This window comes from Tasmannia lanceolata, unplaced genomic scaffold, assembly GCF_043159265.1.
Source record: "Tasmannia lanceolata isolate RefF3 unplaced genomic scaffold, GAP_Taslan_0.1 ptg000013l, whole genome shotgun sequence".
Lineage (NCBI taxonomy): Eukaryota > Viridiplantae > Streptophyta > Magnoliopsida > Canellales > Winteraceae > Tasmannia > Tasmannia lanceolata.
This window is the reverse complement of record NW_027518690.1, coordinates 4,432,724-4,452,664: the sequence shown is the minus strand read 5'-3', so window position 1 is coordinate 4,452,664 and position 19,941 is coordinate 4,432,724. Positions and strand designations below refer to the sequence as shown.

Sequence of the window (19,941 nt, the reverse complement as noted above, 5' to 3'; positions counted from 1 at the left end):
TGGTGATCACCAACACCTATCCGACGATTAATCCTTTATATTACCTTATATAAAACGTAAGATCCACCTCAGGTCGATTTTTGGAAATTTGGATTGAGCTTTTATTATAAAATCGCGTCCCACTCAACTAAGGTGGCCACACTGTACTAATGTTAATTATTAGAGGCCACGCTCTACTAAGGTGGCCACACTGTACTACTGTACTACTGTACTAAAATGACTGAAGCATCCTTACCTCTCCCGTGACGTAGGCAATAAAAAGAGGGCTATTTTCGTCATTTCAAAAACTGTAGGAGAAAATGGAAGCACAGGGGGCCCTTGACACGAGGCAAAGAAAAATAAAATAATACCGTTTGGTTCAGAGTGACTTCAGACCGAGAAAGATGAAATATCGATACGCTTTTGATTTCTGCATTCAAAAAAAATTTCCATTAGAAGACACCGAGATTTTTTCGGATTTCAGAATCTTGCATGCCAAAAAGGGGTGGAAATATCATTTCTCTCTCTCTCATCAGAGGCTTGTTTTATTTAGTATTTATTTGATGCATTTTAGTCCAGGTACGGAGTTTTGCTTTGCTCATTTTCCAATTCAAAGGTGTTTTGTCATCCTGTCTTATTTCATTTTATTATTTCTGGGTTTGCTTGTTGAATCCTGTCCTGTTATTTTCTTGAAGGTAGATCTCTAGTTTTTGAGTTATGGGTTTTGTAGATCCTTTTGAGAATCTTAGGTTTGGTTGGTTTTCTAATTTTTTTTTTTTTTTCCTTTTTGTGATTGGTTCTTTGCTTTTAATCTTGTTTGTAGCCTTTGATGGAAAACTTAAGTTCATTTCTAGTGAAAGAAAATTCTAACTTTTTGTGTTCTTTTTAGTGTTGAATAGCTTAACATTATGTTTTACTACCCTTTGATTGTTGGGTAGCTTTTCTTTTTCTTTTTTCTTTCTTTTTTGATTCATTTTCCTATGCTGGGCATTGAACTCTACCTGCTTTCTCCCATTTAATTTTTGCGGGTTTAGTAAAGTTGGGCCTATGCGGTCTACGACTATTTTGTAGATCATTTGAATACATGTTATCATTTCCAAAAAAATAAAAAAAGTTTAGTAAAGTTGCGTACTTTTTGTAATATTTTGTGTCATTTTCTGGTTCGCGGTAACATTGGTATGCTGAAATGATCATATAAGTTATTGGTCATAGGAGGAAAGATTAGTTGTTATAGGTGGTTTGCATTTTGCAATATGGTTCTTGTGTGTATCCATTAGAGGGGATGCAATTGCTTTAGTTGATGATTTTCTTGGTTATCTAATCTTAAGTAATTATTTTCTTTGATTAAAGTATTTCGTATAGGAGTTTTTATATGGTGCCAGACCGTCAAGTCCCTTTTGGGCGGTACCACCCTTGATGTTTGATCCAACAGAGGACACTTTTTAAGAGGCTGCTGTTGGATCAAACATCAAGGGTGGTACTTTTGACGTACCACCACCCACAAGGGACTTGACGGTCGGGCACCATATAATTTCCCTTCGTATAGTTACTGGAAACTTCCTAGTTGGATGGGAAGCTCACTTCCCCAGAAACTATCTTTGGAAGCTAAGTTCTTCTCGCTTCCAAAATTTAGGTGAAACCCCCTTCCCACATGCTTCCTGCCCATTTCCTCTTAATTAAGAGTACTTTTCTTATTTATATATTTTTTTCCTTAGAAGAGTATTTTTCTCCTTTTGATAATGTTAAGGAAGGCGAGTGTTGGCGCAACGTTAAGGTTGCTCCATTGTGACTTGGTACTCATGGGTTCGAGTCACGAAAACAGCCCCTCTCTGCAAAGCAGGGGTAAGGATGCGTACATCTAGCCCTCCCAGACCCCGCAAGGGCGAGAGCCTCGTGCATTGGGCCGCCCTTTTTTGATAATGTTGAAGGAACGTATTTAAAATTAAAAAAATTATTTTAAATTTCAAATAGAACTTTTGTGGAATCTTTTAAAAGCCGTAACATTAAATTTACATGGATAAAACATGTGAAACTATAAATCCCTGACACTTGTAATTCTAATCAATCGTGAAGTCTTTTTTACCCACTTCAACCCTTCCTTCATAACTTATTGCATGATTTGTTTTGACTTTCAATGACGTTTCTCATGTGTTCCCTCTTTACTTTCTTTAGGGATAATATAGTCCTTAAAATATATTATCGATAAAGACTTCTCGATAGGGATAATATAGTCCATGAAATACCAATAATGCCCCCTTTATAAAAGACAAGGACTAATGGTGAAGCAACCGTAAGATAAGAGGGCGCATTTCATGCACGAGAACAAAACCTCGTTGGCCGAGAAGTTATGATTACCGAACATGCTGCATAAAAACTTAATAGTACATAAAAGTCTAGTCAAATATATTTCCAAAAAATAACGGGAGATAAAATCCATTCCTTAGCCAATTTCATCTACGGGAAAGCAAGCAAGTAGTCAATCTATCCATCTAATTGGGGAAGATTAGCCATTTAATAGAAACTACTAGGCGATGCTATTTCACTAATAAGCTATTATTTAGCCGATAATATGAATTTATTGCCGACACACGTGTTGTAATGTGTTCGACCCGACACGCGTGTCCACACGTGTCGACACTTCTTTGGACACTTTTAATTAAATGTACTTCTAGAAATGTTATTTTTGTACCGTGTCCAGTGTGAAATTCTGTTTTGTTATTGAATATTGTTTTTACTTCTTTTATTATGAACTCTTCTTTTAGCTCTTATTTAACTAAAATTTGTTGTTATATCCCCTCCCCTAAAACTCTTGTCCCAATACTATATTCACTGTGTCATATTGGTCTTCCTTTCTCGCTGTATATTGGAGACAGAAGAGAACTAGATTGAATTGATGAAGATGTATTATTTGATTATCTCATGCTTGTTTTAGATTTTATGTGATTAATTCTAAGATTTATTAGTTTGTTAAATGAATTCCATATTTATATTGTTACAAATTATGATAGTAATATGTAATTTTATATGTATGTATGTGTCATTATTTCTAGACTTTTAGATGTTGCCATGTCAGACAACTCATATCCATGTTGAAACTCCACACACGAATCCGTATCCACGAATCATGATTATATAAACTTTCTATTTTTATTGTGTCCTCATTTCTAAATTTTGGGGGCTTGCCGTGCCCGTTTCCACAAATCATAGCTAATAAGTCTCTTTTGAAAGGTCCCATTTTCTGTTAGAGCTCTTCCCTTCCCGTATTGTCTCTTTTCTTAACCCTTCGCTTCCCGCTCCCGCTTGCCGCATCGCTTCTCACTCACACTTCCCAATCTGGCAACTATTGTATTTCTATTGTTTTGCTTTTAACAAGTAAAATCTGGCATTTGAGTTTTGGATGCTTTTGCTGGTACACTTTTGGTTTAGCACTTTTGATCGATTTGGATAGTTGTGGTCATTTTTTACCAAATTTCCATGAGATGCCAGTTGGGTTGGTTATTTTGGTGATTCAATGGTGAAAGGAAGAAAGACCATTAGCAGTGATTCATTGTTCAAAGGAAGAAAGACCATTAGTTATAGGAGGTGAAATGCTATGCGGGGTTTGCACAAATTCAATGACATAGGGCAACAAATTTCTTGAAGGGACTACTTTCTTTGATGTTGATTGAGTTCTTTACTACCTTTTCTTATGCTTGATATTCATTGATCAACAAGAAAAAACTTTTACAGTTTTCAAGGTTTTTTTTAATCCCTCAATGATTACATTTCATGATTTGGTTCATTTAAGGTGTCAAATTTTCTCATGCATTTCTTTTTTTTTAGTCTTTGTTAAACACTCTAAGAAGATATTAGAGAAAATAATATACCAAGTATATGACTGTTATTACCTTATGGGCATGTTTGGCTACCATGAATTGTTTTTTCATGATAAGTCGGTGTCTCCAAGTGGAGATGAGGGGTGGAGTGGCTAAAAATCAGGAAACTAAATACCGGAAACTAGTGTCTCCGGCGATGAGGAGTGGCGAAAAATCCGGAAACAAAAGACTGTACTCTAAATCAGATCGACAGTTCCCTGATCTTTTGCCACTCATCACCGGAGACACTAGTAAAACAATTCATGGTAGCCAAACATGCCCTATGTTTCTGATTGGAAGTATTGCATATGACTGTTTTTACCTTATGCTTCTGATTGGAAGTATTATATATCTGTATAATTATTTCAAGACAACTAAATAACTTCAATAAACAGAACAGTTTAGTTTTTGGCTCGCATGGGGCTGTTCCTACTTGTTATTACATAGATGATGCAATTTATTATTAGCTATACACATCAATATGATTAATTACGTGCACCGTGTAAATTCCCGGCCTCATTTGTAAATAGTTGTGGTTTTATTATGCAGCCTTTAAGTCCCCAAAGGAGTATATATAGATGGATAAAATTCAAGCAGATTGCCCATACCCAGGATGCTTTTTCTGTGTCATGAAAGAGGCAAATCCAAGTAAACGCAGAACCAGTATAGTAAAGTTCTTCAGAGACCTTCCTTCTCAGGACGATGATGGCCAAGTTCTCCCAATCAGTGGCCTTTGGAACACTGCCATGGCACATCCTAACGACCCCGAGTTTATTGACTTGGGAATATTTGAATGCATGTCCGCACTTATATGGAAGGGTTTAAAAAATCGGCGTTGGCTTTCCCACGACCAAAATATATATATTCCATACTACGCAGCACATATTATTGGATCTTACACTATGAATATGGAAGAATTCGCAGAAAGTGCAGTCCATGCCGGGGTTATCCCTCCCTTAGTTGAGCTTCTAAGAGGAAGGTTAACTTGGGTCGAACAAAGAGTGGCGGTACGAGCCCTAGGACATTTGGCCACCTATGCCAGTACATTTCCGGCCGTGGCAAGTCATGGGGAAATTCTAGAACTTTCCATACAACTAGCGGCAAGCTCATTGGAAATTGTGTACTCTCACTTTTACCAGTTTGTGGATAGGAGGCTTAGTTATCACTGTGATTTGCTTACACGTGGGATGGGTGGTGTGGAAATGGAGTCGAGAAAGGCAGAGGAATGGGCTAGTCAGTTACAATGTTGGTCTCTTCAGCTTATTAATTGTTTTGCATTTAACCCTGAGTTTCTCTCTGTTATTTGCAAGCCGGAATTTTTAATCAAATTGCCGGGTATGTGGGGTGGGCTTGTTAATGAGAATTCGCCAGCGGGTATTGGTGTATTGCGAACAATTTGCCAGCATAAGCTTGGTAGGGGGCCCGTTGCTAGTTGCCCTGGCAGTATTGAGGCACTATGTAATATTGCCAGGTCATCGGATGACTGGCAGTATATGGCTATAGATTGTCTTCTCGGGTTGCTACAGGACCCAAGTACTTGTCATAAGGTAAGAATTTTTCATCTAAATTTTCTATGCCCTCCACGGATTTTTCATAGGTAAGAATTTTTCATCTAAATTTTCTATGCCTTCCATGGATTTGGCGATCTTTCTTATCAAGTATGCTAGCCCACCTGAGTTTGTCTTTAGAAGGGGTTATCTAAGCTTAATAGAAAATTGATTGGATGGTCATTGTAATTGTGCATGATTTTTTTTCATCCATTTTGATAATTAATGTAACAAACTTTAGTTTCTTGACCTACCTATGTTTGTTATATTCTGTTTGATTTCCTTCCAACATTCAAAGTTAGTACCTTGAATTTTACAATGCAATTCCACTCTAACAACATGAGAATCTTTAAATCCGTCTTCAGCTCTGTCAAATAAATTAAGAGTCAATATACAATGTGATCAAAGAAAGGCGGGATAAACATGGCTTACTATTACAACATAAACATGACACCAAGAAGTGTTTCTAGGAAGTTTTGCATTTGTATGTTCTCAACACCCTCCCTTATATAACCTTGTTATTAATCTAAAGCATACTTTAAACCAAGATTTTAGGTATGTATTTCAGTCATGATGGAAATGGAAACATGTCGGACTCGGATGAAAATTTTGGTGGAAATTCTGTAAAATCATGTAAACGTATACAATTGGACATTAGAATAAGCACAAATACACCCTCAAAAATCATTGCATAAGCAAAAAATTACACAATGATTTAAAAACAAGTAACACTCGTGTCTGATAATTCAGTACATACCACATTTCATATTTCACATGTAATTCTTATAAATATTTATACATAATACATGCACAACATTTTACATGCAATTGATATAAATAAAATTGTGTAACACATACTGGTAGTCTGGTATAGTATACCATGCATTTCAGTGGGGATGGAAGTTGAAGCATTTCGGTCGTTTCGTGTGGATTTCGTTGGAAATTTAAAACCATGTTTTAAACTACCAAAGAGGAAGTCACAAGAACCAGAAAAGGAAAATGAGGTGGGTTGGGATGGAAAACCCAACACACAACTTTTTTTATTGTTCAATTGTATGGGCCCAGTTCCAACATAAGTCACTTAAATGACTTAAAGTACAAACATGAAAAATGAGAAAACCCTCTTTACATACGTAATAGATAGACCCTATCTCCATTCTTCTACACTCTCCGTCAAGCTGGTGCTAAATATCAAACTAGCCAGCATACCCAAAAACTCATGAAAACCTACTCGTACAGTCACTTTGGTGAATATTTCGACTAAATGGAATGAATAAATGGTGTAGCAATGGTCTTGGTCACCACTTGATCCTGCACAAAATTACAATTGACTTATATGTGCTTTGTCCTCTCATAAAGACTGGATTATAAGCAATGTGAATGAATACCTGATTGTCACAATGAATTTTCATTGGAACTGAAACCTCAACTCCCATCTCTATACGAAGTGGAGCCACATTAACTCACAAGTAGCATGCGTTATTGCTCTATATCAAGCAACAACTGACGAACAAGCCACCACTGATTGCTTCTTTATATTTCAAGTCACCAGATTTCCAACAACAAACATACAGGAGCCATAAGGTGATTTTTTACCATTTGGTGTACCCTTTACGTCCATGTGTCCCTAATTTCGATGCAATAACCTTTCTCCCAGATCCCTTCAAGATAGCAAACTATGCGAAGTTCAGCTTCCCAATGATAAAGACATGGAGAATGCATGAAATGACTAGCCATGCTCATGACGTATGTGATGTTTGGGCATGATGGTCAAGTAAATAAGCTTCCCAACTAGTCTCTTATATCTAGAAGGATCATGAAGAGGAAATTGTATTCATCCTGAAGAGTTGATGATGAACCTTAAGGGGGTTCATCAACTCAGTTTACCCTTTGTAAATTTTTGTCGTTAATGTGGTCTAACGCATACTTGTGTTGAGAAATGAAGATGCCAGAATAGGTGGCTTCAATCCCAAGAAGGTACTTAATATACCCCCGATCCTTTATATCAAAACCCCTTGCAAGCATTGTTTAACATTTTCAATATTTCATGATTGTCCCTAGTCCCTAGTAAGAACAATGTCATTCACAGACACTATCAGAATAGTGGTAGTACATGATGTCTTACTATTGAAGACTGTATTCTTTGCGTCTAATTGATGTAATGACCAAAAGCACATGGTGGCATAGATTGGACACACACTAAGTTTAACTTAGCTACCGGAGAGAAAGTCCCCAATAATCGATGCCACTAAACTGTGTGAAGCCTTTTTTTGAAAGCCTTTTGAAGCCTTGTGTGAATTGTTGTCAACTTACTTTGAGTGTTTTGTTCTTCGTGAACTATGGTGTTCTCTATCGTGGGTTGTGAGGGCTTCTATACACGTGATTGGTCTGCAGCTACTTACTGGGGATGTGCTATTTAGTGGGCTTCCATGTGTTTGCTTGAACTGATGTGCTTCGTGTGGGGCCGTGGGCCCTTGTGTCCTTGCACCATCTCTATCCTTGTATGAAAGTTGTTTTACCCTTTTGTGACCTGATGTATATCCATGTGGACCAGTGTGCCTTGTGAAAACTGCTGTGTTGCCATGTGCACTGTGCTACCTTTTGTGAGATTGGTGCTGTCTTGCTGCCCTAATTAGTGATTATGTTGCCTTCACATGGAGTAGTTAGTGTATTTTTCTAATTGTATGTTCGTGTGGAGTAGCTAGTGGATTGCCCTAATTTGTAACTTCGTATGGAGTAGCTAATAAGTTGCCCTAACCAGTGATTATGCACGACCTATGAGGATATTGGGTTGTTGTGTTGTTCCTTGTGGATTGTTGAGCTGCTTTTTGGAAGTTGCTCCAGACTATTGTGCATCCACTATGGGGGCTATTGTGGGCTATTTTGTAGCCTTCTCTGTGGGTAGTGTTGGTAGAGGACGTGACTGTAAGTCAGGGAGGTTGTGACAGTGATAGAAGACATGCAAAATGTCATGTGATGACTCAAACTGCATGTTAGTTGATGTGGTTGAAGACTCTTATGCTACGTTTGGTTGCCGGAATTTTTTTGATTCTTGGGACTTTTGTGGAATTTCCGCAGGAAACCCACGTTTGGTTGGTGGGCCCAAAATAACCCCGCACGAAACCCTAGGAAGGAAAAGAAAAAACTCCCAGGAACCAAAAATAAGCTTGTGGAAGAATTTTTTTCTTCCCAATAGTTCAAGCAACCAAACAAAGCATTTTTTTTTCCCACCATAGTCCGGTCAACCAAACATGGGATTTTTATTTTACCGGGATATTTCCAGGGAGTTTTTTTTCCCACCAATCTCCCCGGAAGATTTTTGTTCCACAAAAATCCCAAGAACCAAAAATATTCCGGCAACCAAACGGAGCTTGGAAGATATGTGTTTTAGTTTTGATGAGCACATTGAAGTGGATTGTCACTTTGTTCCTTAGGTCAAAATAATATCTATTCCGTGCGTTGTAAGATCTACAAGTGGATGTGTTTCCAAAGAATCTTGATCGAAGTCAGTTTGGTAGTATGTGTTCCAAGCTAGCTCTGACTTGAGGGGGATTGTTAAGAGTAAAGTTAGTTTAGGCTTATTTATTAAAGTTTTGGAGTAATTCTATCACTTAGTGTTGTGTTTATTTACATCATCAATTGGCTCCAACTGGCATTTTATCTAAGCAGTGAACTTTAAATCTATATATGCAAGTTTTTGGTTTGGACTTCGACTCTCTACACCTCCCATGAATTCTCGCTTCTCTTTCTTTTCCTCCTCTTCTACTTCTTCTTCCATGCAAGGTGCTTGTTGATGGATTATTACAAGTTAAACCCATACATTCATGCACCTTTGGTGATTGTGGCAAGTGCTATAGAATCACCAAACTGAAGGTCACCATTTTGATAAAAGTACAATACTACACCATGTCTCAACACCCATCAGCTTCGAACAATGTTATTGTTTCCCTCCTCTTTCAATAAAAAAAAGTTATTGTTTCTCTGTTTTGAGTAATAGTTCCCGAGCGTGCATTGTTATAATTTCATCATCTTGGCCTTGACCCAATTCTTTTCAGCTTCGTATTCTTCAAGCGTTGGTGTTTTGGAATATTGTCACCTTGGCTTAAGAAAATTTTAATTTTGTGTTTTGATCAGTTACTCTGATGAGAAATAATAGTCGCAATAGGATATGGGTGCTCGTATTCAAGTCCCAGTTATAGTCTTATGGCTGTTATGATGAACATGAGCTCTAACTAAGTTACATGTATTTGACTCTTCAGTCACAAGTACATTTTGTGAACCTCTAATGTATATTTGTGTTAGTTTAGAAGGATTAAAAAAAGCTTTTTCACTAGCTGCAAGTTGTTTTTGCGATATGCTGTTACATTCTTAATAAATTTATGGAACTTTCCTAAAGTTTTGTACATCATCACTCTTGTCTAACAAATTTGCACACAGGGAGCTATATACAAATTAGAAAACAAAACCGTTCTAATGATTTTTTTTTGTGTCAGATTTCATTATATTGTTAAAATGTGTTTATCTTGTTGATAGTAATCATCATATCCTATAAGTGTATTCAGACAAGTTGAAATCAGAGCATAGTGCACTTATGGAGCAGCCATATGCTACTTATAAAGCAGAACCATTCACAATATTTTCAAAACTGTGTTTATTATTGTAAATCCTCAATTTATAGTAAAAAATTAGAAATTTTATAGGAATTTTTTTCCTTTTTTTCTTTTGTGTGCTAGTAGATGTTAGTCATTAATACATTAAAGACAAAGGCATAAATGTACTCCTTGATTTATGGACTTGATAGGTATTTCTATTTTATTAATGGTATTCATGACTTTTGCTTAATTGTAGGACATGATATGTATTTCTGTATTATTCAAGGGTATTCTTGGGAGTGAAACCAGAACTACAAAGATACCATAAATTCTACAAAATGAGTGAACAAATAAGCAGCAAATCAGCACAAAAAAACTGGACATATTTAAAGGACCAACTTTCCATGATGTAAAAGTAGGGTTATCGAACTCCGATTTGCTTGAAATTGGATTTGTTAGAAAGATAATGAAGTCAAGATTCTGAGGATATAAAAATATTCTCCTTACAATATATAAAATTTACTTTATGATAAAAACACCATTCAAAGGTCAAAACAGAAAATCCAGATTGGGTTTCCAAACAGCCGGAGGTTCTATAATTTTTACATATAGTTATAAAAATGATTTAACTCTGAAATTTTTACAATTATGGTCTTATCAGTATACATCATTATTATGTTTCCTTTACTATCAGTCTTTATTGGGAGCTAAATGGTTAGTTTGCTTTATACCAGTATATTTTTTTTTCTAACTCTATTTTTTGTATAGGTGATAGATAAGGCAGTACCGGCACTTACAGACTTGGCGGAAATTTCAAAACTGGGCGATCACAAAAAGCTTGGGAACACCATTGTTAACGTTCTCCAAGAATGTATCCAACAACAAGGAGTTCGCACATCTCTCAGTAACCGTACAAGAGAACAGATTGATGAACTATCAAATTCCAGGCAGAGATTGAAATGGGAGAAAAATATGCCCAAAGAGGACCTCCATATCAAACAAGCGGCCGCACTAGTTGTCAAACTTGAAGGCAATTCTCTATTCTCGTCAGGAATTATAGCGGCGGCCGCATCTAAGTATTCAGAGGCATTGGCATTATGTCCTATGAGGTCCAAAAAAGAGAGAGTTGTACTATACAGCAATAGAGCTCAGTGTTATCTCCTTTTGCAACAACCTTTGGCGGCCATAAGTGACGCAACACGGGCATTGTGCCTTCATAACCCGGTTAACCGTCACGCTAAAAGCCTGTGGAGAAGAGCCCAAGCATATGATATGCTTGGCTTAGCTAAGGAGAGTTTGTTGGATGCCATTTTGTTCATAAACGAATGTTCCCAATCGAATGACCCTGACCTTTCGTTGAGACAAAATAAAGTTCCTGATTATGCCGAACGATTAGTTAAGAAGCAAATGCGTGCTGCTTGGTTGTTTAGAGAGGCATCTGTGAAACATGGTGGGGTCCATTGTGAGGGTAATAATGGAGACTTATATGACCAAGAGGCTGATGATTCTGAGTGGGAGACAGCAAGTGAAAGTGATATTGGAAATGATGGAAGGGGGGAAATGGGCGACGGTGATGGGGAATGGAAAAATGATGATGAAAGGAAAGATAAGTATGAGAGGCCTTTCATGAAAGGTACGTGATTCAACATCAAGGTCTTAAATGTCGGTTTCGGCCACAACCAAAACAGAAATTTTCCAGTTTTCGTCCGAAATCATGTAAAATTCGGAAAAACAATTTCTGTATTTTACAAGATTTCGTTGGAAATTTCGGTAATTTTGGCCGAAATTTAAAACCATGTTCAACATTTAAATAATTTGGCTTGTAAAGAACCATTTGTGCCTGCATCAAATATACAGTATATTAATTCAAGAGGCTAACCACATTTTTGCCTCTTCATCTCTAGGCTTAGGAATCTACCTTTGGCATAATGAGTGACTCTTGTTGTGTTAACTTGTATTGAGCTCTTTTCTCTCAGTATGAATGTTGATATTTTCATACATGTTTCTCTCTTTAGTTTGTTCCTTTCATATCTTAAGTTCTAAACACAGAATAAATCAAAAAAATTTCCAGCCGTCTTTAAATTTAATGAATGGGGAACTTCTTGTCACGTTCTCCTATGGCATGCTGGACTAAATTGGCGTCTGTCCGCCACTGGAAACACCACTTCCCTGCATGTGTTAAGCATGCCGCCAGTGTTCATCCTGGGCCAGGATCGAACTCTCCATTCTTAAGGCAAATCATGCGATTTCCTCAGTTCTTTAGTGATTACCCGTTTTATGTAGTTCTTATGGTTGGATGGCTTCTTGCAATTTGAAGCACAAATCGCCCCACAACCCTTTTTAAAAGTCATAACCGACTCTTTGTATGCACCGGATCGGGGGTGATGGACAGGATGCAATCTTAAAATAAGAAACCTTCTATCGACATGTTTGGGTGATCTGGGAAAGTTCTTTTCTGTTATTATGATTGATATAGGAGTTGTAGAAATGCAAAGTAACTGGTTATTTTAGTTAGAATAGGAAGTTTTTATTTCTAATTAGTTTACTTTTTGAGGAGTGGAGTTTTGTTTAGAGTTTAGACATAATATTCCTCCATTGTTGAATCATATCTAGATCAGGACCTATGAGAGACACTGAAAAGAAGTGATCTCACAGCACTAAGGATGCTCTGAGAAATGGGGAAGCCTTGTGAAAGTGGAATATCAAAATGGGAAATGCAATGCATGCTGTCAAGGTGTCATTTTATAAAGAATTGATGGGTATCATAAGTGATGTGAATATTCCGAAGGAGGCATGGGACACATCTCAGCTCTTTCCTCATGGAATCTGGTCATTGCCACTAATAACTCATTTGTGTCTCATATTGTATGAAAGTTTAAGTCCTTGTATTATGAGATTCCACAATTGGACGAGGAGTTTAAAATCACTTAGGAACTGATTTAGCAAAGCTCAATTTTAGTTTAGTGTGTTTGGCTCGGAAGCATGTCAGCCCCAGTGTTTACTTATCTAAACTGGGGTTGGCATACAAGATTGGTGCAAGCAAGAAGTTTCAAGATTTCCAGCCAATGGTAGCTAATCGACCATGCATGACTCCCCTTCTTGAGAGTAAGATCAACTAATACCTTACTGTCCCATTCAATGCTGACTTGCCCCACCTTGTAGTCGGAGCATAAGCGAAGAGCCGAAGGCCATCTAGGAGAGCCCTCATTTCCGCAGTCATGTTGAAACTTTTACCGCAGTAGTAAGAAAAATGCAAATATTACGCTTGCATTCACACCTCACATGACACCTCCTCCTCTGAACTCACCCGGATGTCCTTTGACTGCAGCATCTATGTTCAGTTTTGGGTCCCTCTTTCAAGTCTTTTTCACCAAACACAAATGTCTCTTTGTAGTTTAGGCCTGCGGCTTTCGATGCCAAAGTATTCTAGCACTAGATGATCCAGCAAACTAGTATCGTTTCTTGAGGCTGCAAAGATCTCTCATATTTCTATTGCCCTCCATAACATTGTTCAACACCTATCTTGGGGAGTGGATCCCTATATGCAATCAGCCCAAATGACCTTCTCACTTACGGGTTCTGCAAGAGTTCCATGCCTATTGCGTACAAAATAGACCCGAAGTAGTTTTGCTCCGAATAAATTTGTCTTTGACTAGTGTTGGGCTTATGTGGACGCTGTTCAAAATCTCTTTCAAGGCCACAAGTTGGTGTTGCATGATCAGATCAATCTTCCAACCACCCTCAGGAAGAATCTTATGTTTTAATCTAGTGTTCACCTCTATCGCCTCCCGATTTTCACCATGTTCTATCAAAGGACTCTTGCCAATTTAAATGTCAGTCCAAAAGCCGATATTTCCTTCTGCCATTATCCATCGAGTATTTTCCCTCCACAAAGTTCTGGTATCCATAATATTCCTCCATTTTTTTGAGCTGCAGCTGTTGGTTTCTAGATGTTGTCCTCTACCATATGTTGAGATAAAAAAACTCTCTCCAAACGGACTGCTCAAGATGAAGCTTGTGAAGCACCTTCATTTGGAAAATCTATCATGGCCTTACGGTCATTTATTTTCACCATTTGTTTGCATGTCAGTCATGAGTCATTGCACTTTTTTCTATCAAATTGAGATGTTGTCCTCTACCATATGTTGAGATCAAAAACTCTCTCCAAACGGACTGCTCAAGATGAAGCTTGTGAAGCACCTTCATTTGGAAAATCCACCATGGATTTCATGCTCAATCCTCATTAGCCAAACGTGCCCTTACGGTCATTTATTTTCACCATTTGTTTGCATGTCAGTCATGAGTCATTGCACTTTATTCTGTTGGTGATCTTCACCATCACAAACCTGAGTAGTTTTAGGTCAACCGCTATCCATATACCTAGACACGCTGAGTAAAATCTAGGAACAGGGCTTTGTTGCTTATTTCTTCAATCTTTGGCGAACACCCAGAATTTCGAAAAATTTTCGAACTTGTATCTATGAACTGAAGGTCATTTATTTTCACCGTTCGTTTGCATGTTAGTCATAAGTCATAACTCATAAGTCATTGCATTGTATTCTGTTGGTGATCTTCAACATCACAAACCCGAGTAGTTTTAGGTCAACCACTATCCATATACCAAGCCCTTTGTTGCTTATTTCTTCAATATTTGGTGAACACTCAGAATTTTGAGAAATTTGTGAACTGGTATCTATGAATTTAAGGTCACTTATTTTCACCATTCGTTTGCATGTCAGACATATGTTATTGCATTTTATTCTGTTGGTGATCTTCAACATCACAAACCCAAGTAGTCTATATACACCTAGACACACTGAGTAAAATCTGGGAACATGGTTTTGTTGCTTTTTTCTTCAAACTTTGGCAAACACTCGGAACTTCGAGAAATCTCCGAACTTGTATCTATGAATTTAAGGTCATTTTTTTTTCACCGTTCATTGAGTAAAATCTGGGAGCAGGGTTTTGTTGCTTATTTCTTCAATCTTCTATGTTATTATGACTTTCCTACTTAATCTTGTTTTGGACTTCTGTTACAGACAGTAAGCACGGATACAACGTACAGCTTGCAGAAGATGAATCATAACTTTAGGTGATTGGTTCCAGCTTTGTTTTAGTTTGTTACTTCTATAGATATATCAACATATATCAGTCCAGAGAAAAGAAAAAAACATGATTAGGTCAGATGCAGCTTGGTGGGCCCCATTCTTGACGGCTTTAGCTTCCTCAAATGTAAAATGTCAAAGGCGTTTTGCTCTGTCTGTTCAAGCGAAGTTTGATTAAGAGGCAAGTGCACTGGTCCTTGTGTGTGCAGTTGAATCAGACATGATTGTCTTTATTTCTAAAAATGTTATTTATTTTTTTGGCTTGAAAATTAAACTGAAAGGAAACAAAGAGAACTGAATCAAAAGAGGAGATTAGTGACTGAACTGAATGCTTCATTAGGTGAGTGATGAAAACATGTGAATATGTTTTGCTTGATTCTTGCAGGGGGCAGCCTATTGTTGAAACCAACATATGGGTTTTGACTTTGTTTTTATGTGAATGATGGTTTTGCTTCATTTGTTTTTTTTTTAATATAGTTCTCATTGAAGAGAAATTGTAGTATTTTTTGAACCAGTTATTAGGTTTATCAGGTCAGGATTTTGAGACATGCCTAATAGCAATTTGGATTGTGTCTCTAGGTTTATTTTTTATGTTTTTTTTTTTTGAGAGGGGGGATATGTTGAGGCGCAGCCAAAAAGTTTAATGCACCAAAATTAGAGTTTATAAAAGAGAGAGAGTAAGGTTGTGGCTAGGCAAGTGGTGTGTTGGGTCTCCTCTTAAGGATCTGCTCCCAAAACTATATAGAGTGGTATCAGATAAAGATTCCTTTGTACAAACTGTTTTGATAGATCAAAGGATCGGATCGATTGGAAGATTGAATTCAGAAGGAACTTCTTTGATAGAGAAGTAGAGAGACTAGCCCTGCTTTTAGAGGTGCTGGAGTCTTTGTACATCATAAAGGGTGGCAGCGACAAAAGGGTTTTGATCCGGAACACATCTGGAACTTTTATTGTTAAATCCTTCTATCTTCATATTGTCTCTAGCTCTCCCCCTCCTCCCTTCAAATTGGCTAGAGTGTGGAACATTCAGGCACCTTCTAGAGTACTTGCCTTCATGTGGACCGCCCATGACGGTGGATCATCTGTGCAACTACCAGATGCTTTTCGTAAGCCACTGCACCCTGTTATGGAGGCAGGCAAATCAGGTGATCCGTTCTATTCGAGCCTTTTTTTTTTCATGCTTTTCCCCGGAGGTCCTAGCTATGTGTATAATATCATAAATTTTGGGGAGCCTTTTTTTTTTTCATGCTTTTCCCAGAGGTCTTAGCTACGTGTATAATATCATGAATTTTGGCGAGTGAGTTTTGATTTTTTCTTCTATCTTTCTTTTCCCAAATCGAACCTTAGAACTTGATTTGACCATAGAGGGACACCCTTTACCATTTTGTATAAATGGGCTATTCTATTTGTATAGAACATGGTAGAGGAGCACATCCAATCCCTGATCGTCTATTAGTTCCGAGTTCCTCAGCGCAGGTAGATCAGTTTGGTAGCTTGCAATGTCTTGTCTATGCAAGGACAATATTTGCCTTTACGACACTAGATTTAGATCCGTGCACCAACTCAACAGATTAGTCATCAATTTACTTTTATCATTTTGATTCTTTCTAGTTGTTCTATAAATTTCGTCGTATATTACTTTATTTATGTTGTTTATTAGTATAATCCGAAATCACCATCCACTTTCCTCCACCACTAAACACTAAAAAGAATTCGGCTAACAGGACAAGAAATCCCTTCTTTGATACTCATTCATACTAAAACGAGTTCATCTCATTAGACTGTGGTAGAATCACAGATGCCGCGGAGCAACTTAACAAACTCCATTGTGTTTACTTGGTATGATACTCCATAGGAGTTAAGTCTGATAATTTTGCTTAGAAGTATCTGAGTAACTTTGGTTATTGAATTTCGTAATCACAATCATTCCAATCCTTCTGATTTTTCTGTTTCCGGAACTGCAGGATCACTTCCATGAATTCCTCATTTCTGGGGTGATTTTTTAATCATAATCACAATTGGTAACTCATAATTTAAGATGGAATTTGTACTGTCAAGTTCCCTGCTTTTTTTAAGCATTGTTTCAAAGGAGTGTGGAAGCAAACCCCATTTCAAACCAATATGGTCAGTAGAAATGTGGTTAAGAAATTCAAATAATGCAAAGTAGAAGACTAATAAGAGTTTAATAATAAGAAGGAAAAAGATATATATGCCCCCTTTTCTTCTGCGGGCCACCCCTTTTTAGTGTAAAAAGAGCAGTCATAAATACAAAAGAGAGGGTAACCATTGCAAAAAAAAACAAAGAAACAAAAACAAAAATCAAAAGAGGGGCGGCCCGGGGAAGGAAAGAGGGTGAATATGTCAGGTCCCTAATACAAAACATCAGCTGGGTCCCACTTTATCTGATCACCTCAGCCAATTGTAAACTTTTGCTGTTGGAGTTTCACGTCATAAAACACTTCTTCCTAGAATTAATGAGACAGAAGATTCTAACGTGAGAGTGAGTGAAGCAATCACCGGAAATGTCCGAGGCCAAAAGCGATGAAATAGCCATCAGAGGGGGCTCCCCCTTTTTTTTGGTTTTTCCTCCTTTTTCTGGAGGGTGTTTAAGCAGGGGAATTGATATATTCACCTTTTTCTTACCTGGGACAGTCCCACTCTATGACTACTCTTTTACACTCGTAGATTACAAAACATGATACGGGAAAGAAAAAAAATGGGAGGGAAAATTCGGGTTTAAGCTGGGCCTAGCAAGACGGATTTTTCGAAAATGAGATCAATAGGAGGATCGGACCGGACCGGACTCGGAATCAAAGAATTGTCTCAATGGATCGAGATAATGGGCCCCTAGCCTACCCTTTCTCTTGTTCGGATACAGCTACTGCGGATTCACAAAGTGGCTGGTCTGAAAATTCGGGTTTAAGCTGGGCCTAGCAAGACGGATTTTTCGAAAATGAGATCAATAGGAGGATCGGACCGGACCGGACCCGGAATCAAAGAATTGTCTCAATGGATCGAGATAATGGGCCCCTAGCCTACCCTTTCTCTTGTTCGGATACAGCTACTGCGGATTCACAAAGTGGCTGGTCTGACGTGCGACAGACCAGCCTTGAAAAGCCTTTTGCGATGGACCCTAGCAAATTCTCTTTAAAATATAGTATGGCAAAGTTGAAAATTTTGTCAAAAAAAAAACATTTAATACGTCTAAAATGCATTTTAAATACTTGTTTAAAAAATTAAATTGTTTCTTTAAAAAGTTTTAAACAGAGTATTAAATCGTACGTACTTTTCAAAATAAAACGCCATAAAATGGCGTTTGCTAACTATATAAATGGTTACACTATAGATTTTGACTATCATTCGAATGTGATGTGTGATAGCATATTATCTTTCTTTTCAGCTTCGGATGATGATCTAACATCATTGATCGTGAAAAACTGTTTTTTATATGAGAAAAGTGTTGGCGCACCATTTTTTTGGTGCGCTTAAGTTGTTATAACGCCTCCCATTGGTGCGCTTTAGCGGGACCCAAACATTTAAACGAATGTGATGCGTTATAACAACTTAAGCGCATCAACACTTTTCTCTTTTTATATATATATTTTAGTATTCGACCAATTGTGGGGAGATGTTTCTTTTATAATTGCACGTAGTATGGGAGTTGGCACTAAATTCCTATAAAAAAATAATCCTATTTTCCAAAGAAAATAATTATAGACCAAATTATCCAGACCATTGATTTCTACGACTCAATTGTCAAGGCTTTGTTCTTCAACCTAGGTCGGAGGTTCAATCTCCAAGCTTACCTATAAATAAATAAAAAAGTCTTCTCACTGGTGAGTTGTAAAATAGACAGCTCATAAAGTTAAATAAACAATAGTATAAATTAAAATCTTGACAAATCTAAGGGTTAAGAACTTAAGATTGATCGATGCAAACCCGTATGGGTGTGGCTCTTTGGCTTAAAATCATGGGTATGCTCCCCATTGACGTGAGTTCGAATCCCCAGGCTTATCCAATGCGCATGGTTTACAGGTGATTGCGAGCATCTGTAGGAAATAGTCCATGCTAAAAATTATGGTGGGGGTACTCTATGTCATCGGAAAAAAAAAAAAAAATTGATCGATGAACGAGATTTTTGTTCTATCAACCATTCTTCATAGGGCCTAGAAATGAATGATTCAGATCATCAAACTGTTACCAAAGTTCTGCTACTAGTGACCCGACACCGGATCATATGAAATTATGTCACGCGTGGTTAAATGAGGACCAATGATCTCCTATCGTAAACATGGACGACTCAAAAAATTAAAAAAATGAGATCATTTCAACGTGTAAGATTTTTTTTATTTCATCCATTCATCATAAGGTCTAGCAGATGAATGGTTTGGATTATCAAATTGATGGGCCCGACATGTTGTTTTCCTTTATTACCCTTTGGTGGGGTCTATTTAGAAAAGGAAATTGTCTCAATTGAGTGGGTAATATGATAAGGAATGATGAGGTCCCGTGCAACCTAACTTTCAGAAGCTTAAAAATAGCTCAAAGATTGAGCATCCAATGCTTCTCTTCTATCTTTTTAGTAGGAATTTTCTATCCCATTGCTTCTTGCTTTTCCATGGGTTGATTACAAATGAAAAAAAAAAAAGTTAATTTAAACCAACATGGCAACATAGTTCATAATGGAATTCTTTTCAACCCTGTTTGGATTTCATGAACTTTTTGGAAAAGTTTGGAAGGGAAAACTATTTTAAAAATTTTGCACTTTTATTTACCCTGAAAAATATAACTTGAACCAACCCCATTCAATTTGTACTCGGAGGAACCTTTGAGTTATGATAATATACCTCTAAATTAAACATAA

The 19,941-nt window shown here is 37.4% G+C and overlaps 1 protein-coding gene across 3 annotated transcripts; it reads left to right on the top strand.

Moving 5' to 3' along the window:
* The first annotated feature begins 360 nt into the window (after positions 1-360).
* Positions 361-15,533, top strand: LOC143889564 (uncharacterized). Of its 3 annotated transcripts, none has more exons than XM_077393820.1 (4): positions 361-558; positions 4,383-5,380; positions 10,741-11,605; positions 15,012-15,533. In XM_077393820.1, exons 2-4 carry the CDS (start codon positions 4,412-4,414, stop codon positions 15,056-15,058), a joined length of 1,881 nt encoding a protein of 626 aa, XP_077249935.1. In that variant the 5' UTR covers positions 361-558; positions 4,383-4,411; the 3' UTR covers positions 15,059-15,533. The 3 variants fall into 3 exon arrangements, with proteins under 3 accessions (XP_077249935.1, XP_077249937.1, XP_077249936.1); XM_077393822.1 differs by lacking the exon at positions 361-558 and adding an exon at positions 561-595; XM_077393821.1 differs by lacking the exon at positions 361-558 and adding an exon at positions 582-674.
* The last annotated feature ends 4,408 nt before the right edge of the window (positions 15,534-19,941 follow it).

What these genes read in the sequence shown, in the direction of transcription:
- LOC143889564 (XM_077393820.1), top strand. Translation starts at nt 4,412, where the DNA reads ATGGATAAAATTCAAGCAGATTGCCCATACCCAGGATGCTTTTTCTGT. An exon ending in ACCCAAGTACTTGTCATAAG is followed by an intron (nt 5,381 to 10,740) that starts GTAAGAATTTTT and finishes TTTTTTGTATAG; the next exon opens with GTGATAGATAAGGCAGTACC. An exon ending in TGAGAGGCCTTTCATGAAAG is followed by an intron (nt 11,606 to 15,011) that starts GTACGTGATTCA and finishes CTTCTGTTACAG; the next exon opens with ACAGTAAGCACGGATACAAC.